Source organism: Phoenix dactylifera, chromosome 12, assembly GCF_051530095.1.
Source record: "Phoenix dactylifera cultivar Ajwa chromosome 12, Ajwa_hap1_PhDact_Kaust_v1.1, whole genome shotgun sequence".
In the NCBI taxonomy this organism is placed as follows: Eukaryota; Viridiplantae; Streptophyta; class Magnoliopsida; order Arecales; family Arecaceae; genus Phoenix; species Phoenix dactylifera.
Genome location: NC_143201.1, coordinates 20,224,267 through 20,244,742, shown reverse-complemented (window position 1 = coordinate 20,244,742; position 20,476 = coordinate 20,224,267). Strand labels below are relative to the sequence as shown.

Genomic DNA, 20,476 nt, shown 5'->3' with positions numbered 1-20,476 from the left:
ATAATCATTAAAAAAATATAAAAAAAATATTTTTTTATAACTTTATCTGATCCATCCAATCTATCCAATCTAACTTTAACCATCTTGGTCCATTCTAAAACTCCATCTACCCTATTTCGTCCCTAGACAAGTATAACTAATGGCTTATTCGATCCGTATCCAATCAATTGACGTCCCTATTTTTAATGCATAAAACATACTACCCAGTCAAAGCCACCACCTCCCAACTATTCAAGCAACAAAAAACACCATGTGTAGAAATGGACTAAGATTCACCTTGGAATGGCGACCCCTTGATAGTCTAGGATATAGAATTTTCAGAACATCGCAAGAACACCACTTTCATTTTAAAGTCACGGATGGTCTTTCCTTTTTTTTTGTTTAATTGCATGCTGAGATGGGAGCATGCGTATAAGGGCATGGTAAAAATTGCTAACCAAAAAAATAAATAGAACCTTTTTACATGTAAATTGGTTAGCCGTTGCGCGGCATTCTAGGTTAAGCATGTTTTAGCTTCATATGTGGCCGATCAGTTTAAAAAAGTTCTATGAGTTGGAAAGAGAATTTTTAGAATCATCTATTTTAGTAAAAAATATAAAAAATGAATAGAATTTTTAGAATACGACAAAGAAATTGCTTTGACCGCGAGGGACAGCGAAGAGGAAGAAAAAAATATTAGAATATCGTAGCATAGTGTTCAATGACCCAAGAGTGTCGACCCGCGGGACATTGATTCGACCCACATATTTGCTTGGATCCTGTGGTTCAGATCTGTTTATAGCCCAACCCCACTAATATCCGAATAAGGTTCTTGTTCTCTCAAACCCAAACCACATCACCGCCGTATCCGTCACAGGCTTCTTGAGTTCCAATCCGAGGTACCAATTGCACCGGACCGGATCGAACGGCCACATCAACCCATCCTTCTAACGGTGACCGGTCCAAATCATTAGGCCGTAACCAAGCCTTAACACTCCCCGCCCCACTGCGGTTCCCTATATAACGCCCAGCCGGAAGCGCTCCAACGTCTCAGAGGGAAAAACCCTAGCAGCCGCGGTTTCTTGAACCCTCGCGTTCTCCTCCCTCGGTTGCCGCCGTGCAAGGGACGCTCGATCCAAGATGAAGGTACTCGCCCAAGTGTTCGAGTCGTTGGCTAAACTTTGATAAAAGTTGACATTTTTCATCGGTTTTCTGCTCTCGTTAAAGTCGGTATCCTAGTTGTTTCGGATCGTTTCCGCTTTGGACTTCCTCGTCTGTTTTTTGTTGATTGTTTCCATAACTTTTGCAGTTCAACATCGCGAATCCTACCACTGGGTGCCAAAAAAAGATTGAGATTGATGACGACCAGAAGCTGTAAGCTTTTTTTTGTATTTGTTGTTGCTTTGTTAATATCTTTTGTTTTGTGTTTTATTCATAGTTCGTTGTAGTTTTTCCTTTAAAAAAAATTTGGTTGCGGAGCACGTGTTTGGTGATTTTGGTTGCTTATATTAAAGGCTAGGAGTAGGAAGAGAGGAGTCTAAAGTATGGTATGCGTCTATATTAGTTTGTAAACTGTCGTAGCGATTTAATTCATGGGGATGTTGAGAGTCTGAATGCTGGCAAAGTGGAAAGGTAGTTTCTTTACGTTGGGCATTTGTTAGCAACTTGGCATAGGAAATCATGGTGGTTCTGGAGACGAAGTTGTCCTGATAGGCAACTTAGATGTATAATTAAATATGATTGAGACTTGAGAGGTATACAATCATCACTATTTAGTCTCATTTCTTAATCTTGCATTTGTAACATGTCCCTGAGAAATCGAATGGTTGATTCTTCATGTTCATTGAATATATCTGTATTATGTCATAGTTGTAGGTGGTATGGTAGCATCTTTTTTTAAGAACTTAGAGGAATTCAACTTTGTGCGTTGAGGTGTAAACAAAAGAAAAGAAGATTCATTTGAAAATTGAGATTGCACTTTGCAGTAAGAAATTGCTTTCTGTGAAGCAAGGAATATTTTATGCCTGAATTGTTCATAAGTTTTGAAGCAAGTATATTGAAAATTCTATGCTTCAGTTTTTGTATTACCCATTTACCTTAGTTTAGTATCCAGTTCCTGGGAGGGTATCATAACTTAGAGGAATTCATAAGACTTTTTTAGAACCATCAGTTTTCTGGTCTTCTTCTTTCATAAATTCTATTTTAGTATATCTAAACCCATGGCACCTCGTTAGTGAGCCTATGTCTTAACGAAGGCATAAATGAGCCAGGTGCTTTACATGCCTCACACGAGCTCCTCTAGGCAACCTGTGCAAATCACATGTTATATAACCTTTTTCACGGGTTTAAGTGTCATTTCTTTCATCCCATTTTTTTGTTAGAAAAAAAGAAAAACATTGTTGTACCTCGTGTTACAGGCAAATTGAACCTTGCATGGCTCTTTTTAGCAGACATAAGGGGAGAGGGAAATCACTTAGGCAGGATCATTTTTAGTACTGTATGACTGGCACGTTATCTCATATGCTCCATCATTCATTAGGTAAATCCTAATCATAGCCATAACTAACAATCTTCTTGTATATGTGATGGGCTTTGAGAATTCTTGCTCTCAATTCCAAGGTTTGCCGTCTCGATATCAGACCCTGTACCGGTGTCACACTAGCACCATATTAATATGGTTCAGTATAAATTTTTTTTGGCATACCAAGTGTTGGCACGCCACCTATACTTGATATCCGTACCGAACCGATATGGTACGATATGCTCCATACTACCTAGTTCGGGCTGGTACGGCATACCATGCTCAATTCACACTTGTATGCTCGCTATGAGTCTGGGTCATTAGGGAACTTCTGTTTTTTAGCTTTTTTTTTTACTATCCAATTTCACATTTTATATTTTTTATTGATATTGAGTGAGACTTCATATTGCTTAAGCAAACTTGCCAGTTTTGAGGTTATGTTCTCTTATTTGATTCTATGAAGCATCATCTCGAGCAAACAGTTCAAGGAGCTTTAGTTAAAGTTCATCTTGTTTAATTGCAAAGTTTCTTATAACATCCTCATGCTGTTAATTGATGCAATACCGACGGTTAGGTGCTCAAACATCCGGAAAATTCTAGCTATGGTATGCAAAGATCATTGCACAACAATGAGTTTTTTAATGCATTCTCCATTGTTTGATGTAGGATTTTTTCCAAGAAAATTCACTTTAAGTTTATTCTTACAAATATGGGTGAGTTGATTTCTTTTCTCTGAAACAGTCCATTTTGGATTTTATTTGACCACGACACCCCCGCTCTCGTGTCTGCCAAATATTCCTGCAGAATAATAAATGCACCATTTTCTGAAAATGAAATTTTAGTGGATTTTTCTGCTAATTCCCTTTGACATAATTGTGTGGTGGGACATATTAGCAATTGTTTTTGGCTCTGCAAGCATTTTTTTTCTCTCATGGAGCCTTAAACAATCGTTGCATGAGCAAACATTGGTTTTGTGGTAGCAATTTGATATGATTTCTGTAATCCCCACTGCCATAATCTTATGGCTTTTTGGCGATCAATTTTCTGCAAGTTTACTGTGTGCATGCTTTTTCGTATGTCAGAATTCAGCAATTGGTTGCATCTGAATGCTTGAAATGATGTCTCTTAGAATCTAGACATAATCTTTGGGTTCAGAAGGTAAAGAGTGTTGAGGTCTGACTAATGTCACATGTTAAGTTGTTCAAGTTCTTTTATGTGATGTAAAAAGTGTTTTATGATTGCTAAATGCTTATGGCAGTGAAATGAAAGTGGCCTATATACTATTCATTTTCCTGGGAACAATTTGTTGAACAATTGTTTTTTATGATTTAATCTGCATTTCTGTGATGATGTACTATCTTAATCCATGTGTCTGTGACAAATGTACAGCCGAGCATTTTTTGACAAGAGGATCTCTCAGGAGGTCAGTGGAGATGCCCTCGGTGAGGTATAATTCAGCCACAGCTTCTTTCAAAGAATGCTGGAATACCCTTATCTTGGCTCAAGTATCTTCTCAAAGGAAAAACTTAGGAAGCATATAGCCATAACTACATGCTTATTTGTATAGGAATTCAATGGCTATGTTTTCAAAATCATGGGAGGCTGCGACAAGCAAGGTTTTCCCATGAAGCAGGGAGTACTAACCCCTGGACGTGTCCGCCTGCTGCTGCACAGAGGCAAGCTTATAAACTTTTGTTATTTATTTATTTGTGTTGAGGATGGGGTGGTGGTGGTGGTGATGCGGGCTTCTGAAAAATGAAGTGCTGTATGAAGGTGTCTCATTTACATTTGTTTCAATTAGTTATCCTCATTTGTTATGGAACCTCTAAGGCAGGAACACCTTGCTTTCGTGGGTACGGCAGACGCAATGGAGAGCGCAGGAGGAAATCGGTTCGTGGGTGTATTGTCAGTCCCGATCTTTCAGTTCTGAACTTAGTCATTGTTAAGAAAGGTGAGAATGATCTTCCTGGATTGACCGACATCGAGAAGCCTAGAATGAGAGGACCGAAGAGAGCCTCTAAAATCCGGAAGCTATTCAACCTTTCCAAGGAGGATGATGTCCGCAAGTATGTCAATACGTACCGCCGAACCTTCACAACTAAATCAGGTTGGTCAAATATTTTGCAATTGCTGGGCTCTGCTGTATTTTTATGTTGCATGAATTACAGCATCTAAATATTTTTTATGGTTTCTTAATATCAAGAAGTTGATGATTATCTAAAGCCTTCTAGAAGTGTAGTTTCATTGTGTTTTTTGTTGTGCTTCATCACATACCTGGGATGAATTCAGCAAAACAAATTTGTAATTTGGAAATATTTGGTAGGGAAAGGTTCATTCCATTAAGGCTTCTGTTGCATTCTCATAGGATTTCTACTGGACCTCATCAGTTTCTCACTCTCTGCGCCATGCGCATGTATGTGCATGTTTGTGTATGTTCATCAGTTGATTAGTATAGTCATGCATTAGTCATGCTTTCTATTTTTTTACGGTATTTACCAGTACTTTTTTGAGAACTTGCATTGACAAGTGTTGAATATGGTCTTATTATAACTTCTGTAGCATGGTTTTATGATAGTTGTTTTGTGGACCTATTATTATCAGTCTTCAATTTTTGAGCTTGAATCTTCGAATATGGCATTCTTGTCGATATCTGTTGCAGGCAAGAAGTGCAGCAAGGCGCCCAAGATTCAAAGGCTTGTAACTCCCCTGACTCTCCAAAGGAAGCGTGCCAGGATTGCTGAGAAGAAGAAGAGGATCGCCAAGGCCAAGGCAGAGGCAGCTGAGTACCAGAAGCTTCTTGCGACGAGGCTCAAAGAACAACGTGAACGTAGAAGCGAGAGCTTGGCAAAGAGGAGATCTAAGCTTTCTGCTGCCTCGAAGCCATCTGTTGCAGCTTAGGCATAAATTTTATTAATAGAAGAAAGAAATATGTTTGGCGGGTAACTGCTGATTTAGAATTTGAGGTCATTTAGTTTGCATGCCTTATGTTCTTTTAATTTCGTGGTTGGGATTTTTGACGTGCAAGTGCCCACCTGTTTTCTTGAATTTTTAATGCTGCATCTCGGTATGCTGGGATTTTGCCTTGTGGTTTTAATGCTCTGCCTCAGGAACTAAACTATAAATACTATAGCAGATTATTGCATGGTGAAATCATTGGCAAATATCGAGACTAGGGAGCTAAAATCATACCATCTGAAAGCGTATACAGATGGACTAACGAATACCCCGCTGGCTCCATTTTTCCTCTTTAGCAACCCCAGTTCTCGACCCGACCCCTCTTCTTCTTCTACCCAGCGCCTGCTGTCTCCGCCCGCCCACCTCCACCTCCTCTGGCCGAGCGCCGGTGACACTACTCCCTCCTCCCTCAAGCAAGAACCGGTTCTCTGTCCCGGCCACCCTGCTTCTCGCCAAACAATCCAAATCCCTTTTTGAGCGGCTCCATCTCCCCTCTCATTTTTTCGCCCTCCCATGTACTAGAAGCCTTGGCCGGTGCTGCCGCCGCCGCTGCCCGCCACTGGATACCACGCCGATCGCCGGCCTCACCTACTTCCGACTCCCCTCCCGGCGGTCCAGACCTCATCCTCTCCTCTCTTCCCGTCAATGGCCGCCACCGGGCGGTCCAGACCCCAGCCGCCACTGGCCCGTGTGCTCCCTTATTCTCCATCCTTCCCCCGGGAACTGGGAATCAATCTTGAGCTTAAATTGCGTGAAAATTGTCCTTAGATTCGCATCATTTTCCCTACAATGTGTTGGGACACTGTACACTCAATTAGGATGGCGAAAGTTAGTCGAGCTCTTGATTATTCATGGTCGGCCAGTTCACCATTAAAGCGAACACGGAACTAAGATTATGTACCGTAAACACCAGAGCTTGTCACGTTCATATTAGGTTAAACATAATTATGAAAAAACTAATAGTACTACGAACTGGATTGCAATATATAGCTAATTATCCAGAAACTATAATGTAAACTGTAGATATTCTTTCTAATTTTGCGCATAAGACATCTCTTCTGATTTTGTGCATATTTTATTTTATAATTTTTCTGGATGTACTTGTACTAGGTTGGTGTAAGAAATCAGATTTACTAGAAAAAAAAATACCTAGTGTCCCTTTGGGAGGAGGTAGTTGGCAAGACCTTTTGAGAAGGTATATATTCTTGAATAAGAGGTTTTGGAGACTACTAAAACTAGGGTGCCGAGGATGGATCCTTTGTGGCACACCTTTTGCATCAAAGAGAACGATGCTTGCTTGAATATCATATCGCTCATTGTGGAAATCGAAGGCTCTCATTTATCTTGTAGCTGCAGAGCATTGTGTTCTTGCTATCTGTATGCCCTTGGCTTCAAGGGACCCCACAAACTTTCACGACATCTTTAGGATGGTGGGGCAGAGAAGAGGGTTGAGGTCGGAGTCAACGGGATCCTCTCTTGCTAAACGAGAGGTGAAGGCGGCAAGGATGGAAGCGGCAGTACTTGGAGATGTTAGGAGAAGCAGAAAGGTGGAGTCGCACTCGAGGGTTGGGAGAGGGAACGAAGCTAGTGGGGGCAAAATATACCCTACACTACGTATACCAATGTGGTCATGCACCACGCAAATCAGCACGCCTCCTTCCCATTGGTCAATCACTAAGATGGGGCCCATAGAAAGGAGACAAGATGGTTGGTGTGGTGCACACGATGCGAGTGAGGTTGCCCGCTAGTCTCCTCTTACTCCATCCTTACCCATGTCATAGGGTTGGAAAAATAGGTGAGGTGGCATAATTTAGCACCGTCCTATGTCATGAATCATGAGGCACAACAATATGTGGAATTCTTATTGGGACTGTCTGGCTTCATGTGGAGTATTAGTATGATAAATATCATATTATTTGCGGACACTGACGAAGCATTATGCCGAGATGAAGCATTAGAAATATAATACCGCTGTCTGAATTAAAGTCCCATTACCTCCTTTGTTATAATTGATCCAGCTTAAACCGCGGATATCCATTTACAACTGACGCTTGCTAACCCAGCAGCAGCCAGCAAAAATACCACATCCTATCAACTTTCTGGGGTGCTTAGACCTACTGTTGGCCCATCAGCTTTGCCAACATTAAAATCCCTTAGTAATTTTATGCCAAGGAATCAAGAGAATGATTTGTACCCTTCACCCATTTAAGCTGCATCGACTCATAATCGCGTTCATCCGATAGTAATGGGAAAAAGCTTTACTGCACCATTCTTCCCTGCTTAGACTACCAGTTCTATATGAAGGTGGGTGATTGGCTTTGGGGTACAAGCAGCCATTGTTCCAATCCCCAGATGCTACAGAGGACCAGTTCCCCGGGCATGGAATGGAGCCGTTGCAAGGAGCCATAGTTCCTATCTTTTTCCAACGACAGAAGCAACGAGACACAAGAACCCAAATAAAAGTTTTAAGGTTCTGTCCCAGGAGGACGTTGATTGAATGAAAAAGGCAGGAACCGTGGGATGCCTGAAACGAACCCTCGTGTACATAATAATATTAAACACGGATCTGATTGTATGATCCCATTCAACAACAAACCAGGGGACAATGGCCAATAGAATCCTGCCCCTATTCCTATTCCATCCCTCATCTTATCTCCTTCGCCATATCATAAGCTTCACGTTACACAGCCCCTTCTGCCATCATCATTTGCAACATATTCATTCCAAATAATTATTTAGTATCTACATGAGCTACATTATATATAACAAAGAAGCACCTGAAAACTATTTACTTCATCGGAACTCAATCCACCAGAGATAAAACAATTCTCTCCAAGTTCAATATTGATTCCCTTAAACCTATACCAGTAGGATATACATCTATTACAAAGACAGCTCAATTGATTCCAGCACACAACTCCAAACTTTGATCCAAGCCTAAGGATGCAAAATCAAGATGTCCGACAGCACAACCTATTCTTAGGAATCTCCTGTGCCGGCCCTGGGACAACAATCTTTTTGCCAGATAGTGCTGGTCCGCTGCCATTGCCTTGAGGGTCGGAAACCAGGTTCTTCTTGCTGACAATGTTAAAAATTTCAGTCAGAACAGTTTGGAAGGCGGTCTCAACATTTGTAGCCTCCAGTGCTGATGTTTCCAGGAAGAAAAGGTTTTCCTTCTCAGCAAACTCTGTGGCATCTTCTGTGCTCACAGCCCTCTGGTCCTCAAGATCACTCTTGTTGCCCACCAGCATGATCACAATGTTCTTGTCAGCATGGCTTCGCAGCTCCTCAAGCCACCGAGGTATGTGGTCGAAGCTCGGACGCTTGGTAATGTCATAAACCAGCAAAGCCCCTACAGCACCTCGGTAGTAAGCACTTGTGACAGCCCTGTACCTATTAAATGTTTTAACAATCAGCAACATCAGATTTCTGTACAGGAGAAAACATCAAAGCATTATAGTAGTTATCTTTTTTACAAAAATATTACAGTTAGCATTAATATGAACAGATGTGATAAATACATTTCAAAATTTAATACTTTATGGCAGTTGGGCAGTTTACTTTTGCATGCCGTAAAAGATGGAAAAACATAATTGGTCTTTCAGCAGTGATTCACATGATCATCATCACAGAAAAAACATTTATCTCTACCATATTAAAAAGAATGGCAGTTTTAAATTTTGCTTCATCCCTCTCCGGAGAAATTCTTTTTTTTTTTCATTTCATACGACTAGTCTCTTTTTAGTGACTTTTAGCAAAAATGAAAATTCAGCCAATCAATAGACACCTTTCCGCATAGGGAAAATAAACAGGATAGTATATAGCTCCATATCTCTATTGTTCTCCTGTTTTAATTGCTTCATTCACACATCTCTCCCATCATCAACAATTAAACTATTCTACATAGATTAAAAGCTCAATTTTAAATTCTAGATTAATAGAACTCCATCTCCATATAATAACATGTTCCTTCTAAGTGTCTCCCTCATAGTAATCCATTTAATTTAACAACATTTTTATTTAACAGCATTTTTATTTAAATTACAGCTTTCGTATATAATGTAATTTAATAAAAAAAAAATTCATTTCTTTTACCCAAACATGCATGGCATGTGCTGGGTGGCCGGTAAGCACTCAAAAATCTTGGTTACGGTAAAAAGACACAAGTATCTCTAATGGATATGTATGTATAGAATGGCATGCATCAATACATAAACTCTGCTGGAGACCAAACAACGTATTGTATCATCCGATAACATACTTGGGGCTGCATTTGGAGGTTGCTAATTTGAGAATCATGCCCATTTGTTCAGTCATTTTAAAGTTTGTGAATTCAAGAGCTAAGACTATTTTTGAAGGAATTTGATTGCTATAAAGAAAAGTCCAATAATGGAAAAACTTGATTAGGAGAAAAAAATGTTAATTCAGAATACTTTCCAATTTCATAGTTCTATGGATTGAAGAAATAGCATTGTACAGAGAAACATCGGTATTATATGAAATCATAAATTCTAATATCAGGAACCATGTAAATCATGAATCATGATTTTGTCGTATATCCAGACACTCATAATAACATCAGCCTAAAACCTTCCTTGGCCCTAAATTAAGCACCAAGATCACAAAATTATGCTCTTTTTCACAAGAGTTCAACTAAACAAGAAATTTAGATAATCATGGAGTTTTCGCCTCATCCTCATTTGTATCATATACCCCATCGATAAAGCCCCTGCTTGGTAGATCAGCAGAATTGGTCTCACTAAGCAAAATGGCAGGGTGGCCATTCATCATCTTAGTATCAGGATCACAAATTCACAATCAAGCTTTCAACTTATACCAATCCGTGCGACATACCCAAATTCTGATAGACAACTTGTCTATCCTGTGGCCCCACCGAGCGCCTCTTATTCTCATGCTACTCCTCAGGGAGCATCATATAGAATAATCTACTTCTTGGAACAAAATGGTTGTGCTGTTATACTATTTTATGAGACGCAGTTTAAGTCCACTAGAAGCAGAAACTTATATGTTGAAGATTTTGAGATTGGCAAATGCCATCATGTGTCAAGCAATGTACCAAGAAGCTGTGAGGGACTTTTCAGATCTGAAAGTCCACCATGAATGGCAGGCAGGCCCAAGGTGGAAACTAAGTTTCTAATCGGTAGCATACCTAAACCGCACTTCATTTTGTGACGTAATACATCTTAAGATGATTTCGTTACAGGACAAGTGATTGATTTCCTTTCATGTTGGATAAGTATTGATAGCAAGGCCTCTTTTTTTCAAAGGCATTATTATTATTGACGATCGCCACCTAAGTTCATTATTCCGAGTGGTATCCCTTAAGATAAATAAAAGAAAAGGATCAATTAATTACCACAGATTGTGTTCATTTAATTTGGAAATGGGCTTCAAACACAATAACAAAAGAGGTTCAGACTTCTATATAAGAAATATTCACTTATAAAGAGTAATATTTGCCTTGATCAAGCACCTACCTTAACGTGTTATAATGATATATACGTTTGTAAAACAATCATCAATAATACCAGTTTCAAGCATATCATCTTACATATGGGAGTTAATATATGGTAAAATAATAACATCCAGCTACTTGGTTCAAAATTTAAAACATTTTGTCTCCTGAAAAAATGCCTTTACCCTCTCATCATTTGTTAATCAACAATAAGATATGTAGTGAGATCACTGCAAACACATCGTATTAGCTGCTTGTGCAATCAAAGAACTATGCCAGAGGATTTTAGACAGTAGGATACATGGACACTTCCATGCCGCAACCTATATGCAAAACATATTGGATGTCAATATGTGTTGGATATGCCAGGATATGCATTGGATATCTATTCTAATTTTAAATTCTAACATTTTGAAAAAGGGCTTCAGATACTTTCCAGGTATGCTAAGGATATTTATAATGCCAAAAGGCTACTATTAACTTATTAGGAAACTTGTGTTCATACCAACTGTAATGGAAATAATCATGATGAGAGTATTACAATTTTAAAGGGGAAAGGAAAAGCCCAGCCTCTGAATGAAACCAAGGGAAATGAAACTAAGGGCCAAACGGTCTCTGAACAAAAGAAAAACACGGTGTAGAATGTATCTGTCACGCCCCCGCTTCCGCGGAGCACGTGAGGCACCTAGTGCCCACGTGGGGGCCACATGAGAGGGAAAAAACGGGGCTCCCCTGCCAGATATTGTTCGGTTCCGGAGCTTCACGCAAACGTCCTTCACCCTTTCCTGATTTTGTTTTCCAACCAAAACGCGTTTGCAGGATTTGGAGACACCCCTCCCCAGTTCCGGGGCATATGAGGCGGGTGTCTCCAAATCCTGTATACGCGTTTTGGGTGGAAAACAAAACCGGGGAGGGGTGAAGGACGCTTGCGTGAAACCCCGTGTTCCCCTCTCATGTGGCCCCCACGTGGGCACTGGGTGCCTCGCGTGCCTCGCGGAGACGGGGGCGTGACAGTATCAAAATAGACAATAACACAAAACACTGTCTATTGTTGCAAACTTGAGAATGAATTTCCTAAAGTCAGGAAATAATGATGATATGATATTAAAATCAGTAGAAGATGCATAATCTGTGAAAATCATTGGGAGTAATATGGAAACAGGTCTGTTATATACACATGAAAAATGGAAAAACAAGGAAAACTAACAACCTTTATGCTGGAAATTTCATGAGAACAGGATATTTGGTGTCCATCTAGAAGAAAAAAAATTGAGCGTGCATCTGAAAATTAAAAAGAGACGGAGGAAGAGAAGTTATGGAGTATCTTTACTTTAACTAAGGTTGCAAAAGGTAAAGAGTGTTACATAATCTCTTCATACAGATGAATGCACATGCACACACCCACCATCTTGCAGCAGCATTACCCCACCGTAGGTCAGTGTTCACAGCATGGCTACCTACAGATGTCAATCTATAAGAATTCCCTAAGACATGTCACTCTCTAGAAACCAACTACCAGATCCTGCCTACATTTCTCATTTTCACATGCATTCAAAGTACTTCATCAGATAAGCTTTCACATGTGGTGTTCTTTTCTACGTCAACTTGTCATCCATGCACAGAATGTGAACTACTGGATTATAGCTCAGGACCATGGTAAACTTGAAAAAGATGGACTTAAGGTTCAGAATCTATTGTAAATATAATTTCAGAATTCACTAAAATTCTGCCTATCCTTCTGGAAGGTTCCAAGATCTAAAGTATATATGGCTCACCAGAGTTAAACCCATGTTGTTATCCCACGTGGGGAGCTCTTCACTGTTGTTATTTATTTTTTCTTTTTTCCCTTTTTGGTATCTTTATTCGGAGTTTGCTATTATTCTATAACTTATCATCTTTACAGGAGGACGTTGGAGCGAATACATTTTGTCCGCTTCTCCATGTACACCTTTGACATCCATTTGCTAGCAGTTAAAAAAGTCAGAAAAACTAATTAATAATCTAAAAGAAATAAAATATATAGAATCTATGTTTATACAGTTAAAGACCACTATCTTCTTTCGTAGAAACATAGATGGTACCAACATATGCATACGACTTTGACATCCATGTAAAGCAACGGAAACCTTGACAACCAAGTCCTAACATAACATGATGTCAATATTGTGGACCATATAGCTTCAAGAAAAATCTGAACGTGTAGCCAACATACATGTGCAATCTTCATATAAAAATTCAATTAATTTGAAACTTAAAAAAATGTATTTGATGTAAAATCGAGGCTCTCTATGAACTTTGTTCAAAACAATGTATCATAAACTTGTGTAATATTGTGATGCACAGATGAAGCATCCATGCCCCAAATTCTAGAAAAATAACCCGCATATTTCATAGTTTTTACGTGTTCCACATTATTATAGTTCTACGTGAACCACCAGTAACAACCATTTCCATTTGTGTCGCCTATATTTAGTTTCAGACTGCATGATGTATGTACCTTCCAGAATATCTGAAGTGTCCACAATTTATAGTAAGCGTATGAAAGTACTAATAAAACATTCATATTCTTAACATGTTTTTTTTTTCTGTGTGTGTGTGTGTAAGAGAGAGAGGAGGGGGGATATCCTCCACTATATTTACTCAGCTCCAAATACTTGGATGCACTAAATTCTTGAACCCAGAACATCTGGTTACATGCAGAGGTGCATGACCACTGGACCAAGCCCCAAGTCACTCCTAACCCACTTTAAAAAGGCTGTGCATAAAATCAAGATAAACAAACAAGATGAAAAGACATGGTTGCTACTGAAAAGAAATTGCATGATTCCCACTATTGAGATTAAAAAAATAGTATTAATCCAATATAGGACTGGAGAAAAACAACTAAACCCAGCTAGAAATGGGAATTAACTGGCCTAATTACAGTATCTATAAATATTCTTATAAAACCCCCGAGGTGAGAGTAGTGTTTTACATTTGACGTGACGGTCATTCACCTTCACCAGTCACAGGTTCCACTTGATTCCACCCATGCTACAATCCAGAGAAAAGTTTCTGATAACTAACCGTTGCAGGTTTAAAACCATAACAACAATCAAAATGTCAGTTATCGGTCCCTAATCTATGACCCAGAAGACCAATATATTTAAAATTCTAAGTATCTAGAAAAGGCAACCCTAACAACCTGGCAACAGGCGCTGCAAGCTTAAGGAACTCTTGAATTACAAATTCGATACAATAAGAATTTAATGATATAGCAAAGCAATGTATACCTCAGTGCAGATTTTGGCACCAACCAACAAGCAAACAAGATCTTGCAGTTTCACTACCATTTTACTCTACCTCCTAAGTTATGTATTCATATCACAAGGGAACATAGTTGCATCTAGGAATGTAAGAATCTAAATACCAGGTCAGATCCTAGGTAACGTCAGTAAATGAATCGAGAAAAATATTTAACTTTCCTTGAATTCAGAATGCAATCAAAGTCATAACCTTTTATTGTCACCCTGCCAGAGACTAATAGTGAACAAGATCAAGCAGCTACTGGGAAACGATAACAATTCTCAACAATAACTCGAGCATTAAAGACAGCAAAAACACTAAAAAAAAAAGCAGTCAAAATTAAAGCATTGGATCAATAGGCTGCCCTTGTTTCACAAAAAACTCTCAAGGGCACTCAAATCTAAAATTCAACAGGATCAAGAAGCTTCCGGACCGCAAAACCAAACACATAGCAAAGAACTCAACCATTAAGCACGACCACCTAGATTCAAACGCAAGGGACACCAAGAGACAACAAGCCAGTATTGGATCTAAGGAGTTGCGCAAGAAAGAAGACAAAATGGGAACGGACACGAGGAAGGAAGAGAACCAGAACCAGATTAGACGTCTAGGGTTTGGAAGGAGGTACCTCTCTTGGCCGGCGGTGTCCCAGATCTGGGCCTTGACGCTCTTGTGCTGGATGACGAGTGTCCGGGTCTGGAACTCAACCCCGATGGTGGCCTTGGAGTCGATGCTGAACTCGTTGCGGGCGAAGCGGGCCAGGATCTGGGACTTCCCCACCGCCGAGTCCCCGATGAGTACCACCTTGAACACGTAGTCGATCTTCTCGCCGCCGGCCGCCATCGCAGCCGCCGCCGCACCACGAGAGTAGTAGAAGAGAGAAGTGGAGAAGAGCAAGAGCAGCCGAGGAGAGTGACTAGATCCCGCTTGGAGCACGCCCTCTAGGCTCTGGTCTCTCGCTCCCGAGTGTGGAGTCCGTTAAAACCTCCCAGGAGTATACGGAAAGATTGACCCTCAAAAAAAAATACTGGACGAAAATATACTCCCCTCGCGGTCGCTGGAGCCGTGGTAGGTTAAACTAACTTCAGATATAAATTTTAAATTAAAAATAAATTTAGTAAATATTAGATTGAATTTGGATTTTAAAATTAGATCCGAACCTCGTTGAATTGTGTTTGGATTTATATAAATGCATTATCCAAAACCCAAAACCGGTCAAATTATATGCATTATATAAATATATATACACATATACTCATATGTATAAACTTATAAATACGCACACATGTTTATAGCTGTCAATTTTTCATTTTAATTATCAAAGTAAAAATAAATATATTTTTGTCGTGAACTTTTTGTAATATATTAATTGTATTTTAATATTTATACTAAACTTGATTTTTAAAATATTTTATTCTCCATATTCTTTGATGGCATAAATAACAAAAATAATAGTTGACTAGGAACCTACTTTAGATACAATTTTTAGTTCTTTTATATTTTTATGTTTCACAGGATAGTATTTTTGAGTGCATTAAATATTTTGGAAAAAATTCAAAAATATTACCAAATAACTTTTTGGACACATGATTTCTATCTGTAATCTAACTCTACACCCTACCTATTTTGGTCCAAAATTGGATATGAGTATAGAGTTTTTTTCAATTGAGGTAGTGATTGTTTTCATCGTATGGATAAAACCAAACCTGATCTGAACCTAACCAATTGAAATCTATGAACGTTGGATAAGCTAACATGATAAGCATTTTCTTGACTAATTTAAAGGTTTTTGGGATGGATATTTTTGATTTGGAGCTTTGAATCAAAGCAGGTATTGGTAAGGGTTGCAAAGTTGAGGAATAGCTCGGGCCTGACTCAAGCTCAACTAAGAATACGCTATGTTCAACCTTGGTTAAACTAAATTGAACGAGCTTGGACCAATATTTTAGGCTCGAAAATAATGTCAAGCTAAGCTAAAAACATTTGGCTCATTTTAGCCCAGCTTTTTTAATAATTGTAATAGCATAGGTCGCAAAATAACACACTTCATGCTCCTCCACTTGTCTCCCACAAAAGCTTCTAAACCCTTTAATTTAGAATCAAACAATTAGATTTAATTACAATGCATGCGATGAACAGATGAATGATTGCGGTCCTATCTGATGGAGATTGCTTCGCCAACTTCTATTAATTTATACTGCACCACAAGATGCACCTCCCTTGAAAGTAATCTGCATGTAGGTGATTGTGGATCAAAGCAGTAAAAATTTGTATCACGCTGTAAAAGGTCAGTTAAATAGAGATTGGATTGGTTGAACTTGATAAGATCCAGTCCCACCAACATGAAAGGAATGATTCCAAACCCAATCCAAACAAACATAAGACAAGGCCATGTTTGTCTACAGTCTACTCTTTCCCCTGGGTTTGCGAGAATTATTTAATAATAATAGCCAGATCTCATCTGCTTAAATTTTTAACTCGTGCATTATTCATCCTATCAAACTTGGACTAGGTCGATTAGGTTTGTACCCAAACCAACAATCAGCACAAAAATAGCAGTCCTTGCTCTACGAAAATCATTATAATAAAATATGTGATGAAATAATGATTACTATTTAAGCTTTTGAAATGACGGTTTTAATCATTAACTCAGACTTGCAGGCTTCCGAATATTATTTTCGAGCACTAGATTGAAATCTATTTTTACCATAAATTATTAATAATACGGCCGTGATCTGTGATTATGTATGCCTATTTTCACCAAAAAGAAGAAAAAAGAAAAGATCAAATCAACTTAAATACTAAAAAATTTGCCTCCTAAGACCGGAGGAGTTGGTGCTTCCATTCTTTCTCCCATTGATTCTTGTGTGGCTATAGATAAAGGAAACAATGGGCAATTACTCTTTGCTTAACTTTCCACTAAAAACCAACTTTTGTTGATTCATTCTTTTTTTATACTTTAAAATAAAATTCTGAATTACTTGTCACAAAATAAAAATATGAAATTTTCAAGCTTCCCCTAATGAACTTGATAATTTGAATATTGTCATAAACACTCCTCAGCGTTTCATAATTGGATAGTGCTATATCAACAAATTTGAGACCTTCATAAATTCCATACCAATCATTTTTATAGCCATTTGCGCTATCACACCATTTTTTGGTGTAGCTTGTTATAGATAAGTTTATTCTTACCACCGCAACTTTGTCATTATTGGATGACGACACCGAGCAAGATATTCATCTTATAGTTATTTTTTCCATTGATTCTAATAAGGAGCAGCTTGGTCCAATAATCACCAATCTCATATATAAATGTGGGAAAATCGTCCGCCCTGCATCCACCCTCTAAGTATATCATTCAAAAGAACTCAAAAGAATTATATAAAGATAGATTGGTAGAAACTTTTGATAAAATACCAATTAATACCCATAATATATACAAAACAACGAACAATGCACGTCCCAAAAAAAATTAAAATTGGTAAAAATTAAAAAAAGAAAATAAGAAAGGTAAAATATATATTTGTTTTTAAATTTCAAAATAAAGTTCAATAATTGGGACGAACATGAAAGATGGATTATTTTTTAAAAAAATAGATTAAGTGATCTAAAATATCTATAAACAATTATATAAATTAATGGAAAATAGAGGAATATGTAACTACTGACCTCTGCATCCTATTTTCCACAAATACTTATTGAAAGAAACTAAAAGCTAGTCTGAGCAGCAAACTTTGACGCACTGAATCTAATACAATAATATATAATATATATATGTATATATATTGTATGGATAATCAGCAAAAGAATGGCTGGGCTCTTCCAAGGATACTCGTATGCTTGAGTTAAAAGAGATAGCATTAGAAATTGGACATACCAAACCCTTATACTACGGACATGCCCGAAAGGCTTCGCGTCTGCTGACTTCGAACAGAGTCAGCAAAAAGTCTACAACATACCATAACAAGCAAAAGTAGCAAACGGAGAAAAGCTAGCAAATACACACTCTCTCTCTTCACTCGATCTGGACCTGGACCACGTCCTTGCGCTCCTCGTCCTTCACCTTGGGAACCACCACCTTGAGCACCCCGTTCTTCATCTCCGCCCTGATCCCGTCTATCTTGTACAAATTCGGCGGCAGATAGATCCGGCTGCTGTACCTACTCCGCCCCCTCCCCTCCTCTTCGCCCTTCCCCTCCTCTTCTTCCCCGCCCTCCCCCTTTATCACCAGCGTGTTCTGCTCCGCCGTCACACTCACGTCCTCCTTCCCCAGCCCCGGCATCTCGACCCTCAAGTACAGCGCGTCCTCCTCCTCCCTCGCGTCCCACCCCGCCCGCGTCCCCCACGCTGTCGCGAACGGGCTCTCCGCCATCTGGTCCATCAGGTTCAACACCTGGCTCAGACTCCGCGTCGGGTTGAACGGATCGAACGCATCTGGACCCCAAAATGAAGAGAGTCAGACGAGATTAACCAACCCGTGATCGGACAAAAGGGGGAGGAAGAAGATGAGGAGTACCGGAGAAGAAGCTAGGGAAGAGATCGCCACGGCGGCGGCGGCGGCGGCGGGGGGCGGGGGAGACGTCGGTGCGGCGGTCGATGTCGAGGGTTCTTGTATCTCCGGCGACGTCGCGGGTCTCGGTGGCGGAGAAGGATCGGAAGGGGGCGAGGGCCAGGGCGGAGCGGATGGGGGAGAAGTGGAGCTTCTCGAGGAGTTTGGAGACCGGGAAGGCGATCTTGGCGGCCATGACGAGTCTCTTCTTTTTTCTTTTTTTTTTTTTTTTGGTCAAAGACGAGTCTCTTCTTTCAATCCTCTCTTTCTTTACGGTGATTCGTGTTCGTGCGGGAAATAGAGGGGTTTATAGGAGAAAGATAAGGGATAGGAGAGAGTTCTCGGGAGAAAGGCGGCGAGAGGGGTGCCGAAGCTTCCAGCGAAAGGGCGGGAAGACGCCAGAAGGCGCGCCGCAGGATCGTACGTGGCGAGTGCAAGAAGTGACACGCAGGCGTTTCAACGAGCGTCTGATTAAGATCGGACGAGGATGAAAAAATATTTTAAGTGAATCGTGCACTTGCACTACTTTTTCTGATGTCAGATTAAAATTCTAATCTTTTTTCGCAACGTAAACCGTTGGATCGCTGAAAGCACTCGAATCTCTTCCTTCCATTCCATCCCCCTCTCTCAGAGCGTCTTTGCATGATCTAGAGATCATTCTTTCGCGCACTCGAACTTCTTTTTTACAGCAGCTCATACTAATCTCGCATGAACACTACCATCTAAATCAAAAGCTAAAATGCTACATAAACGTTGAGAAATAGCTGCAGAATGGATCCATAAAATGTTTTCAAAATAATGAACAGTAGAGACGACATTCATCTGGTGGCTTGGGAGACTATTTGCCAGCCGATCAACAGGGGAGGACTTGGTATCCATTCGTTGGTTGAGTGCAAAGAGTTACTGGCGACCAAGATGGCAACCCGGTTTCTTTTAGAGCCTGAGAGCTTTTAGGGCTCATTGTTGAGGGCAAAGTACGGGGATCCTGCCCCCCACTTCGCCCTACGTGCTGGCCGTGGAGCTTTCTTTATCTGGAGAGAGATCTGTGCCCGCGTCCCAGGAGTGCTACCAAAGATCAGGTGGGAGATTGGGGACGAACGGACGATCAGCATGCTGGAGGACAGATGGCTGGCTGAGGTGGCACTGCAGGGTTGGCCCACCAAGATTGACCATGGCTGGATGGAGGGACGCAGAGTGTGTGACTTATTTGCCCAGGAGGAGCGGAGGTGGGATGCGGGTCTTGTTCAGCAGGTATTCGGGGAGCACCTTGCAGAGCATGTCCTTGCTATACCGATCCTAGAGGAGGAGACCGTGGACAGGAGGGTGTGGACCAGGATAGGGAGGACGACTGTGAGAGCTCGGGACCTCTCGTGGATTGGTAGAGGGCCCTCAGTGCGACAGATAGACTATGGCTGGATTTGGAGGATGCACATTCACCCCCAAGTGGCCCTGTTCCTGTGGAAGGTAGCTTGGCGGTGTTTACCTACTAGTGGGGTTTTGGTGAGGCGGGGAGTGAGGTTTCCTGCCGGGTGTGGAGCTTGTCAGGCGACGGAGGAGACCATCTACCATGTTCTCTTTGGGTGCCCGAGAGCCAGGCAAATATGGACTTCAGCCCAGCCTGACCAGAGGTAGTTGTGGGTGTCTACTGAGGAGTTTCTACGACATTTGGAGGCCTTGGTCTTGGGGTCTGTACAAGAGGCGAGGGGGG

At 40.3% G+C, this 20,476-nt stretch overlaps 3 protein-coding genes across 4 annotated transcripts; 1 reads left to right on the top strand and 2 right to left on the bottom strand.

Annotated features, from left to right (window-relative positions):
• The first annotated feature begins 991 nt into the window (after window positions 1-991).
• On the top strand, window positions 992-5,594 carry LOC103701774 (small ribosomal subunit protein eS6-like). Of its 2 annotated transcripts, none has more exons than XM_008783944.4 (6): window positions 992-1,125; window positions 1,289-1,353; window positions 3,890-3,947; window positions 4,068-4,176; window positions 4,335-4,607; window positions 5,160-5,594. In XM_008783944.4, exons 1-6 carry the CDS (start codon window positions 1,120-1,122, stop codon window positions 5,396-5,398), a joined length of 750 nt encoding a protein of 249 aa, XP_008782166.1. In that variant the 5' UTR covers window positions 992-1,119; the 3' UTR covers window positions 5,399-5,594. The 2 variants fall into 2 exon arrangements, with proteins under 2 accessions (XP_008782166.1, XP_008782167.1); XM_008783945.6 differs by having other exon boundaries at window positions 1,084-1,205.
• Window positions 5,595-8,147: 2,553 nt separating this feature from the next.
• Window positions 8,148-15,234, bottom strand: LOC103701773 (ras-related protein Rab11D-like). Its single transcript, XM_008783943.4, has 2 exons — window positions 14,845-15,234; window positions 8,148-8,848 (listed from the first exon to the last, which is right to left on the bottom strand). Exons 1-2 carry the CDS (start codon window positions 15,057-15,059, stop codon window positions 8,407-8,409), a joined length of 657 nt encoding a protein of 218 aa, XP_008782165.3. The 5' UTR covers window positions 15,060-15,234; the 3' UTR covers window positions 8,148-8,406.
• A 2,825-nt stretch (window positions 15,235-18,059) lies between these two features.
• On the bottom strand, window positions 18,060-19,100 carry LOC103701772 (heat shock 22 kDa protein, mitochondrial-like). The gene is made up of 2 exons (XM_008783942.4): window positions 18,736-19,100; window positions 18,060-18,653 (listed from the first exon to the last, which is right to left on the bottom strand). Exons 1-2 carry the CDS (start codon window positions 18,962-18,964, stop codon window positions 18,235-18,237), a joined length of 648 nt encoding a protein of 215 aa, XP_008782164.3. The 5' UTR covers window positions 18,965-19,100; the 3' UTR covers window positions 18,060-18,234.
• Between the last annotated feature and the right edge of the window lie 1,376 nt (window positions 19,101-20,476).

What these genes read in the sequence shown, in the direction of transcription:
- LOC103701774 (XM_008783944.4), top strand. An exon ending in CCGCCTGCTGCTGCACAGAG is followed by an intron (nt 4,177 to 4,334) that starts GCAAGCTTATAA and finishes CCTCTAAGGCAG; the next exon opens with GAACACCTTGCTTTCGTGGG. An exon ending in AACCTTCACAACTAAATCAG is followed by an intron (nt 4,608 to 5,159) that starts GTTGGTCAAATA and finishes TATCTGTTGCAG; the next exon opens with GCAAGAAGTGCAGCAAGGCG.
- LOC103701772 (XM_008783942.4), bottom strand. Translation starts at nt 18,964, where the DNA reads ATGGCCGCCAAGATCGCCTTCCCGGTCTCCAAACTCCTCGAGAAGCTC. An exon ending in CTTCCCTAGCTTCTTCTCCG is followed by an intron (nt 18,654 to 18,735) that starts GTACTCCTCATC and finishes TTTGGGGTCCAG; the next exon opens with ATGCGTTCGATCCGTTCAAC.
- LOC103701773 (XM_008783943.4), bottom strand. Translation starts at nt 15,059, where the DNA reads ATGGCGGCCGGCGGCGAGAAGATCGACTACGTGTTCAAGGTGGTACTC. An exon ending in GACACCGCCGGCCAAGAGAG is followed by an intron (nt 8,849 to 14,844) that starts GTACCTCCTTCC and finishes AACATTTAATAG; the next exon opens with GTACAGGGCTGTCACAAGTG.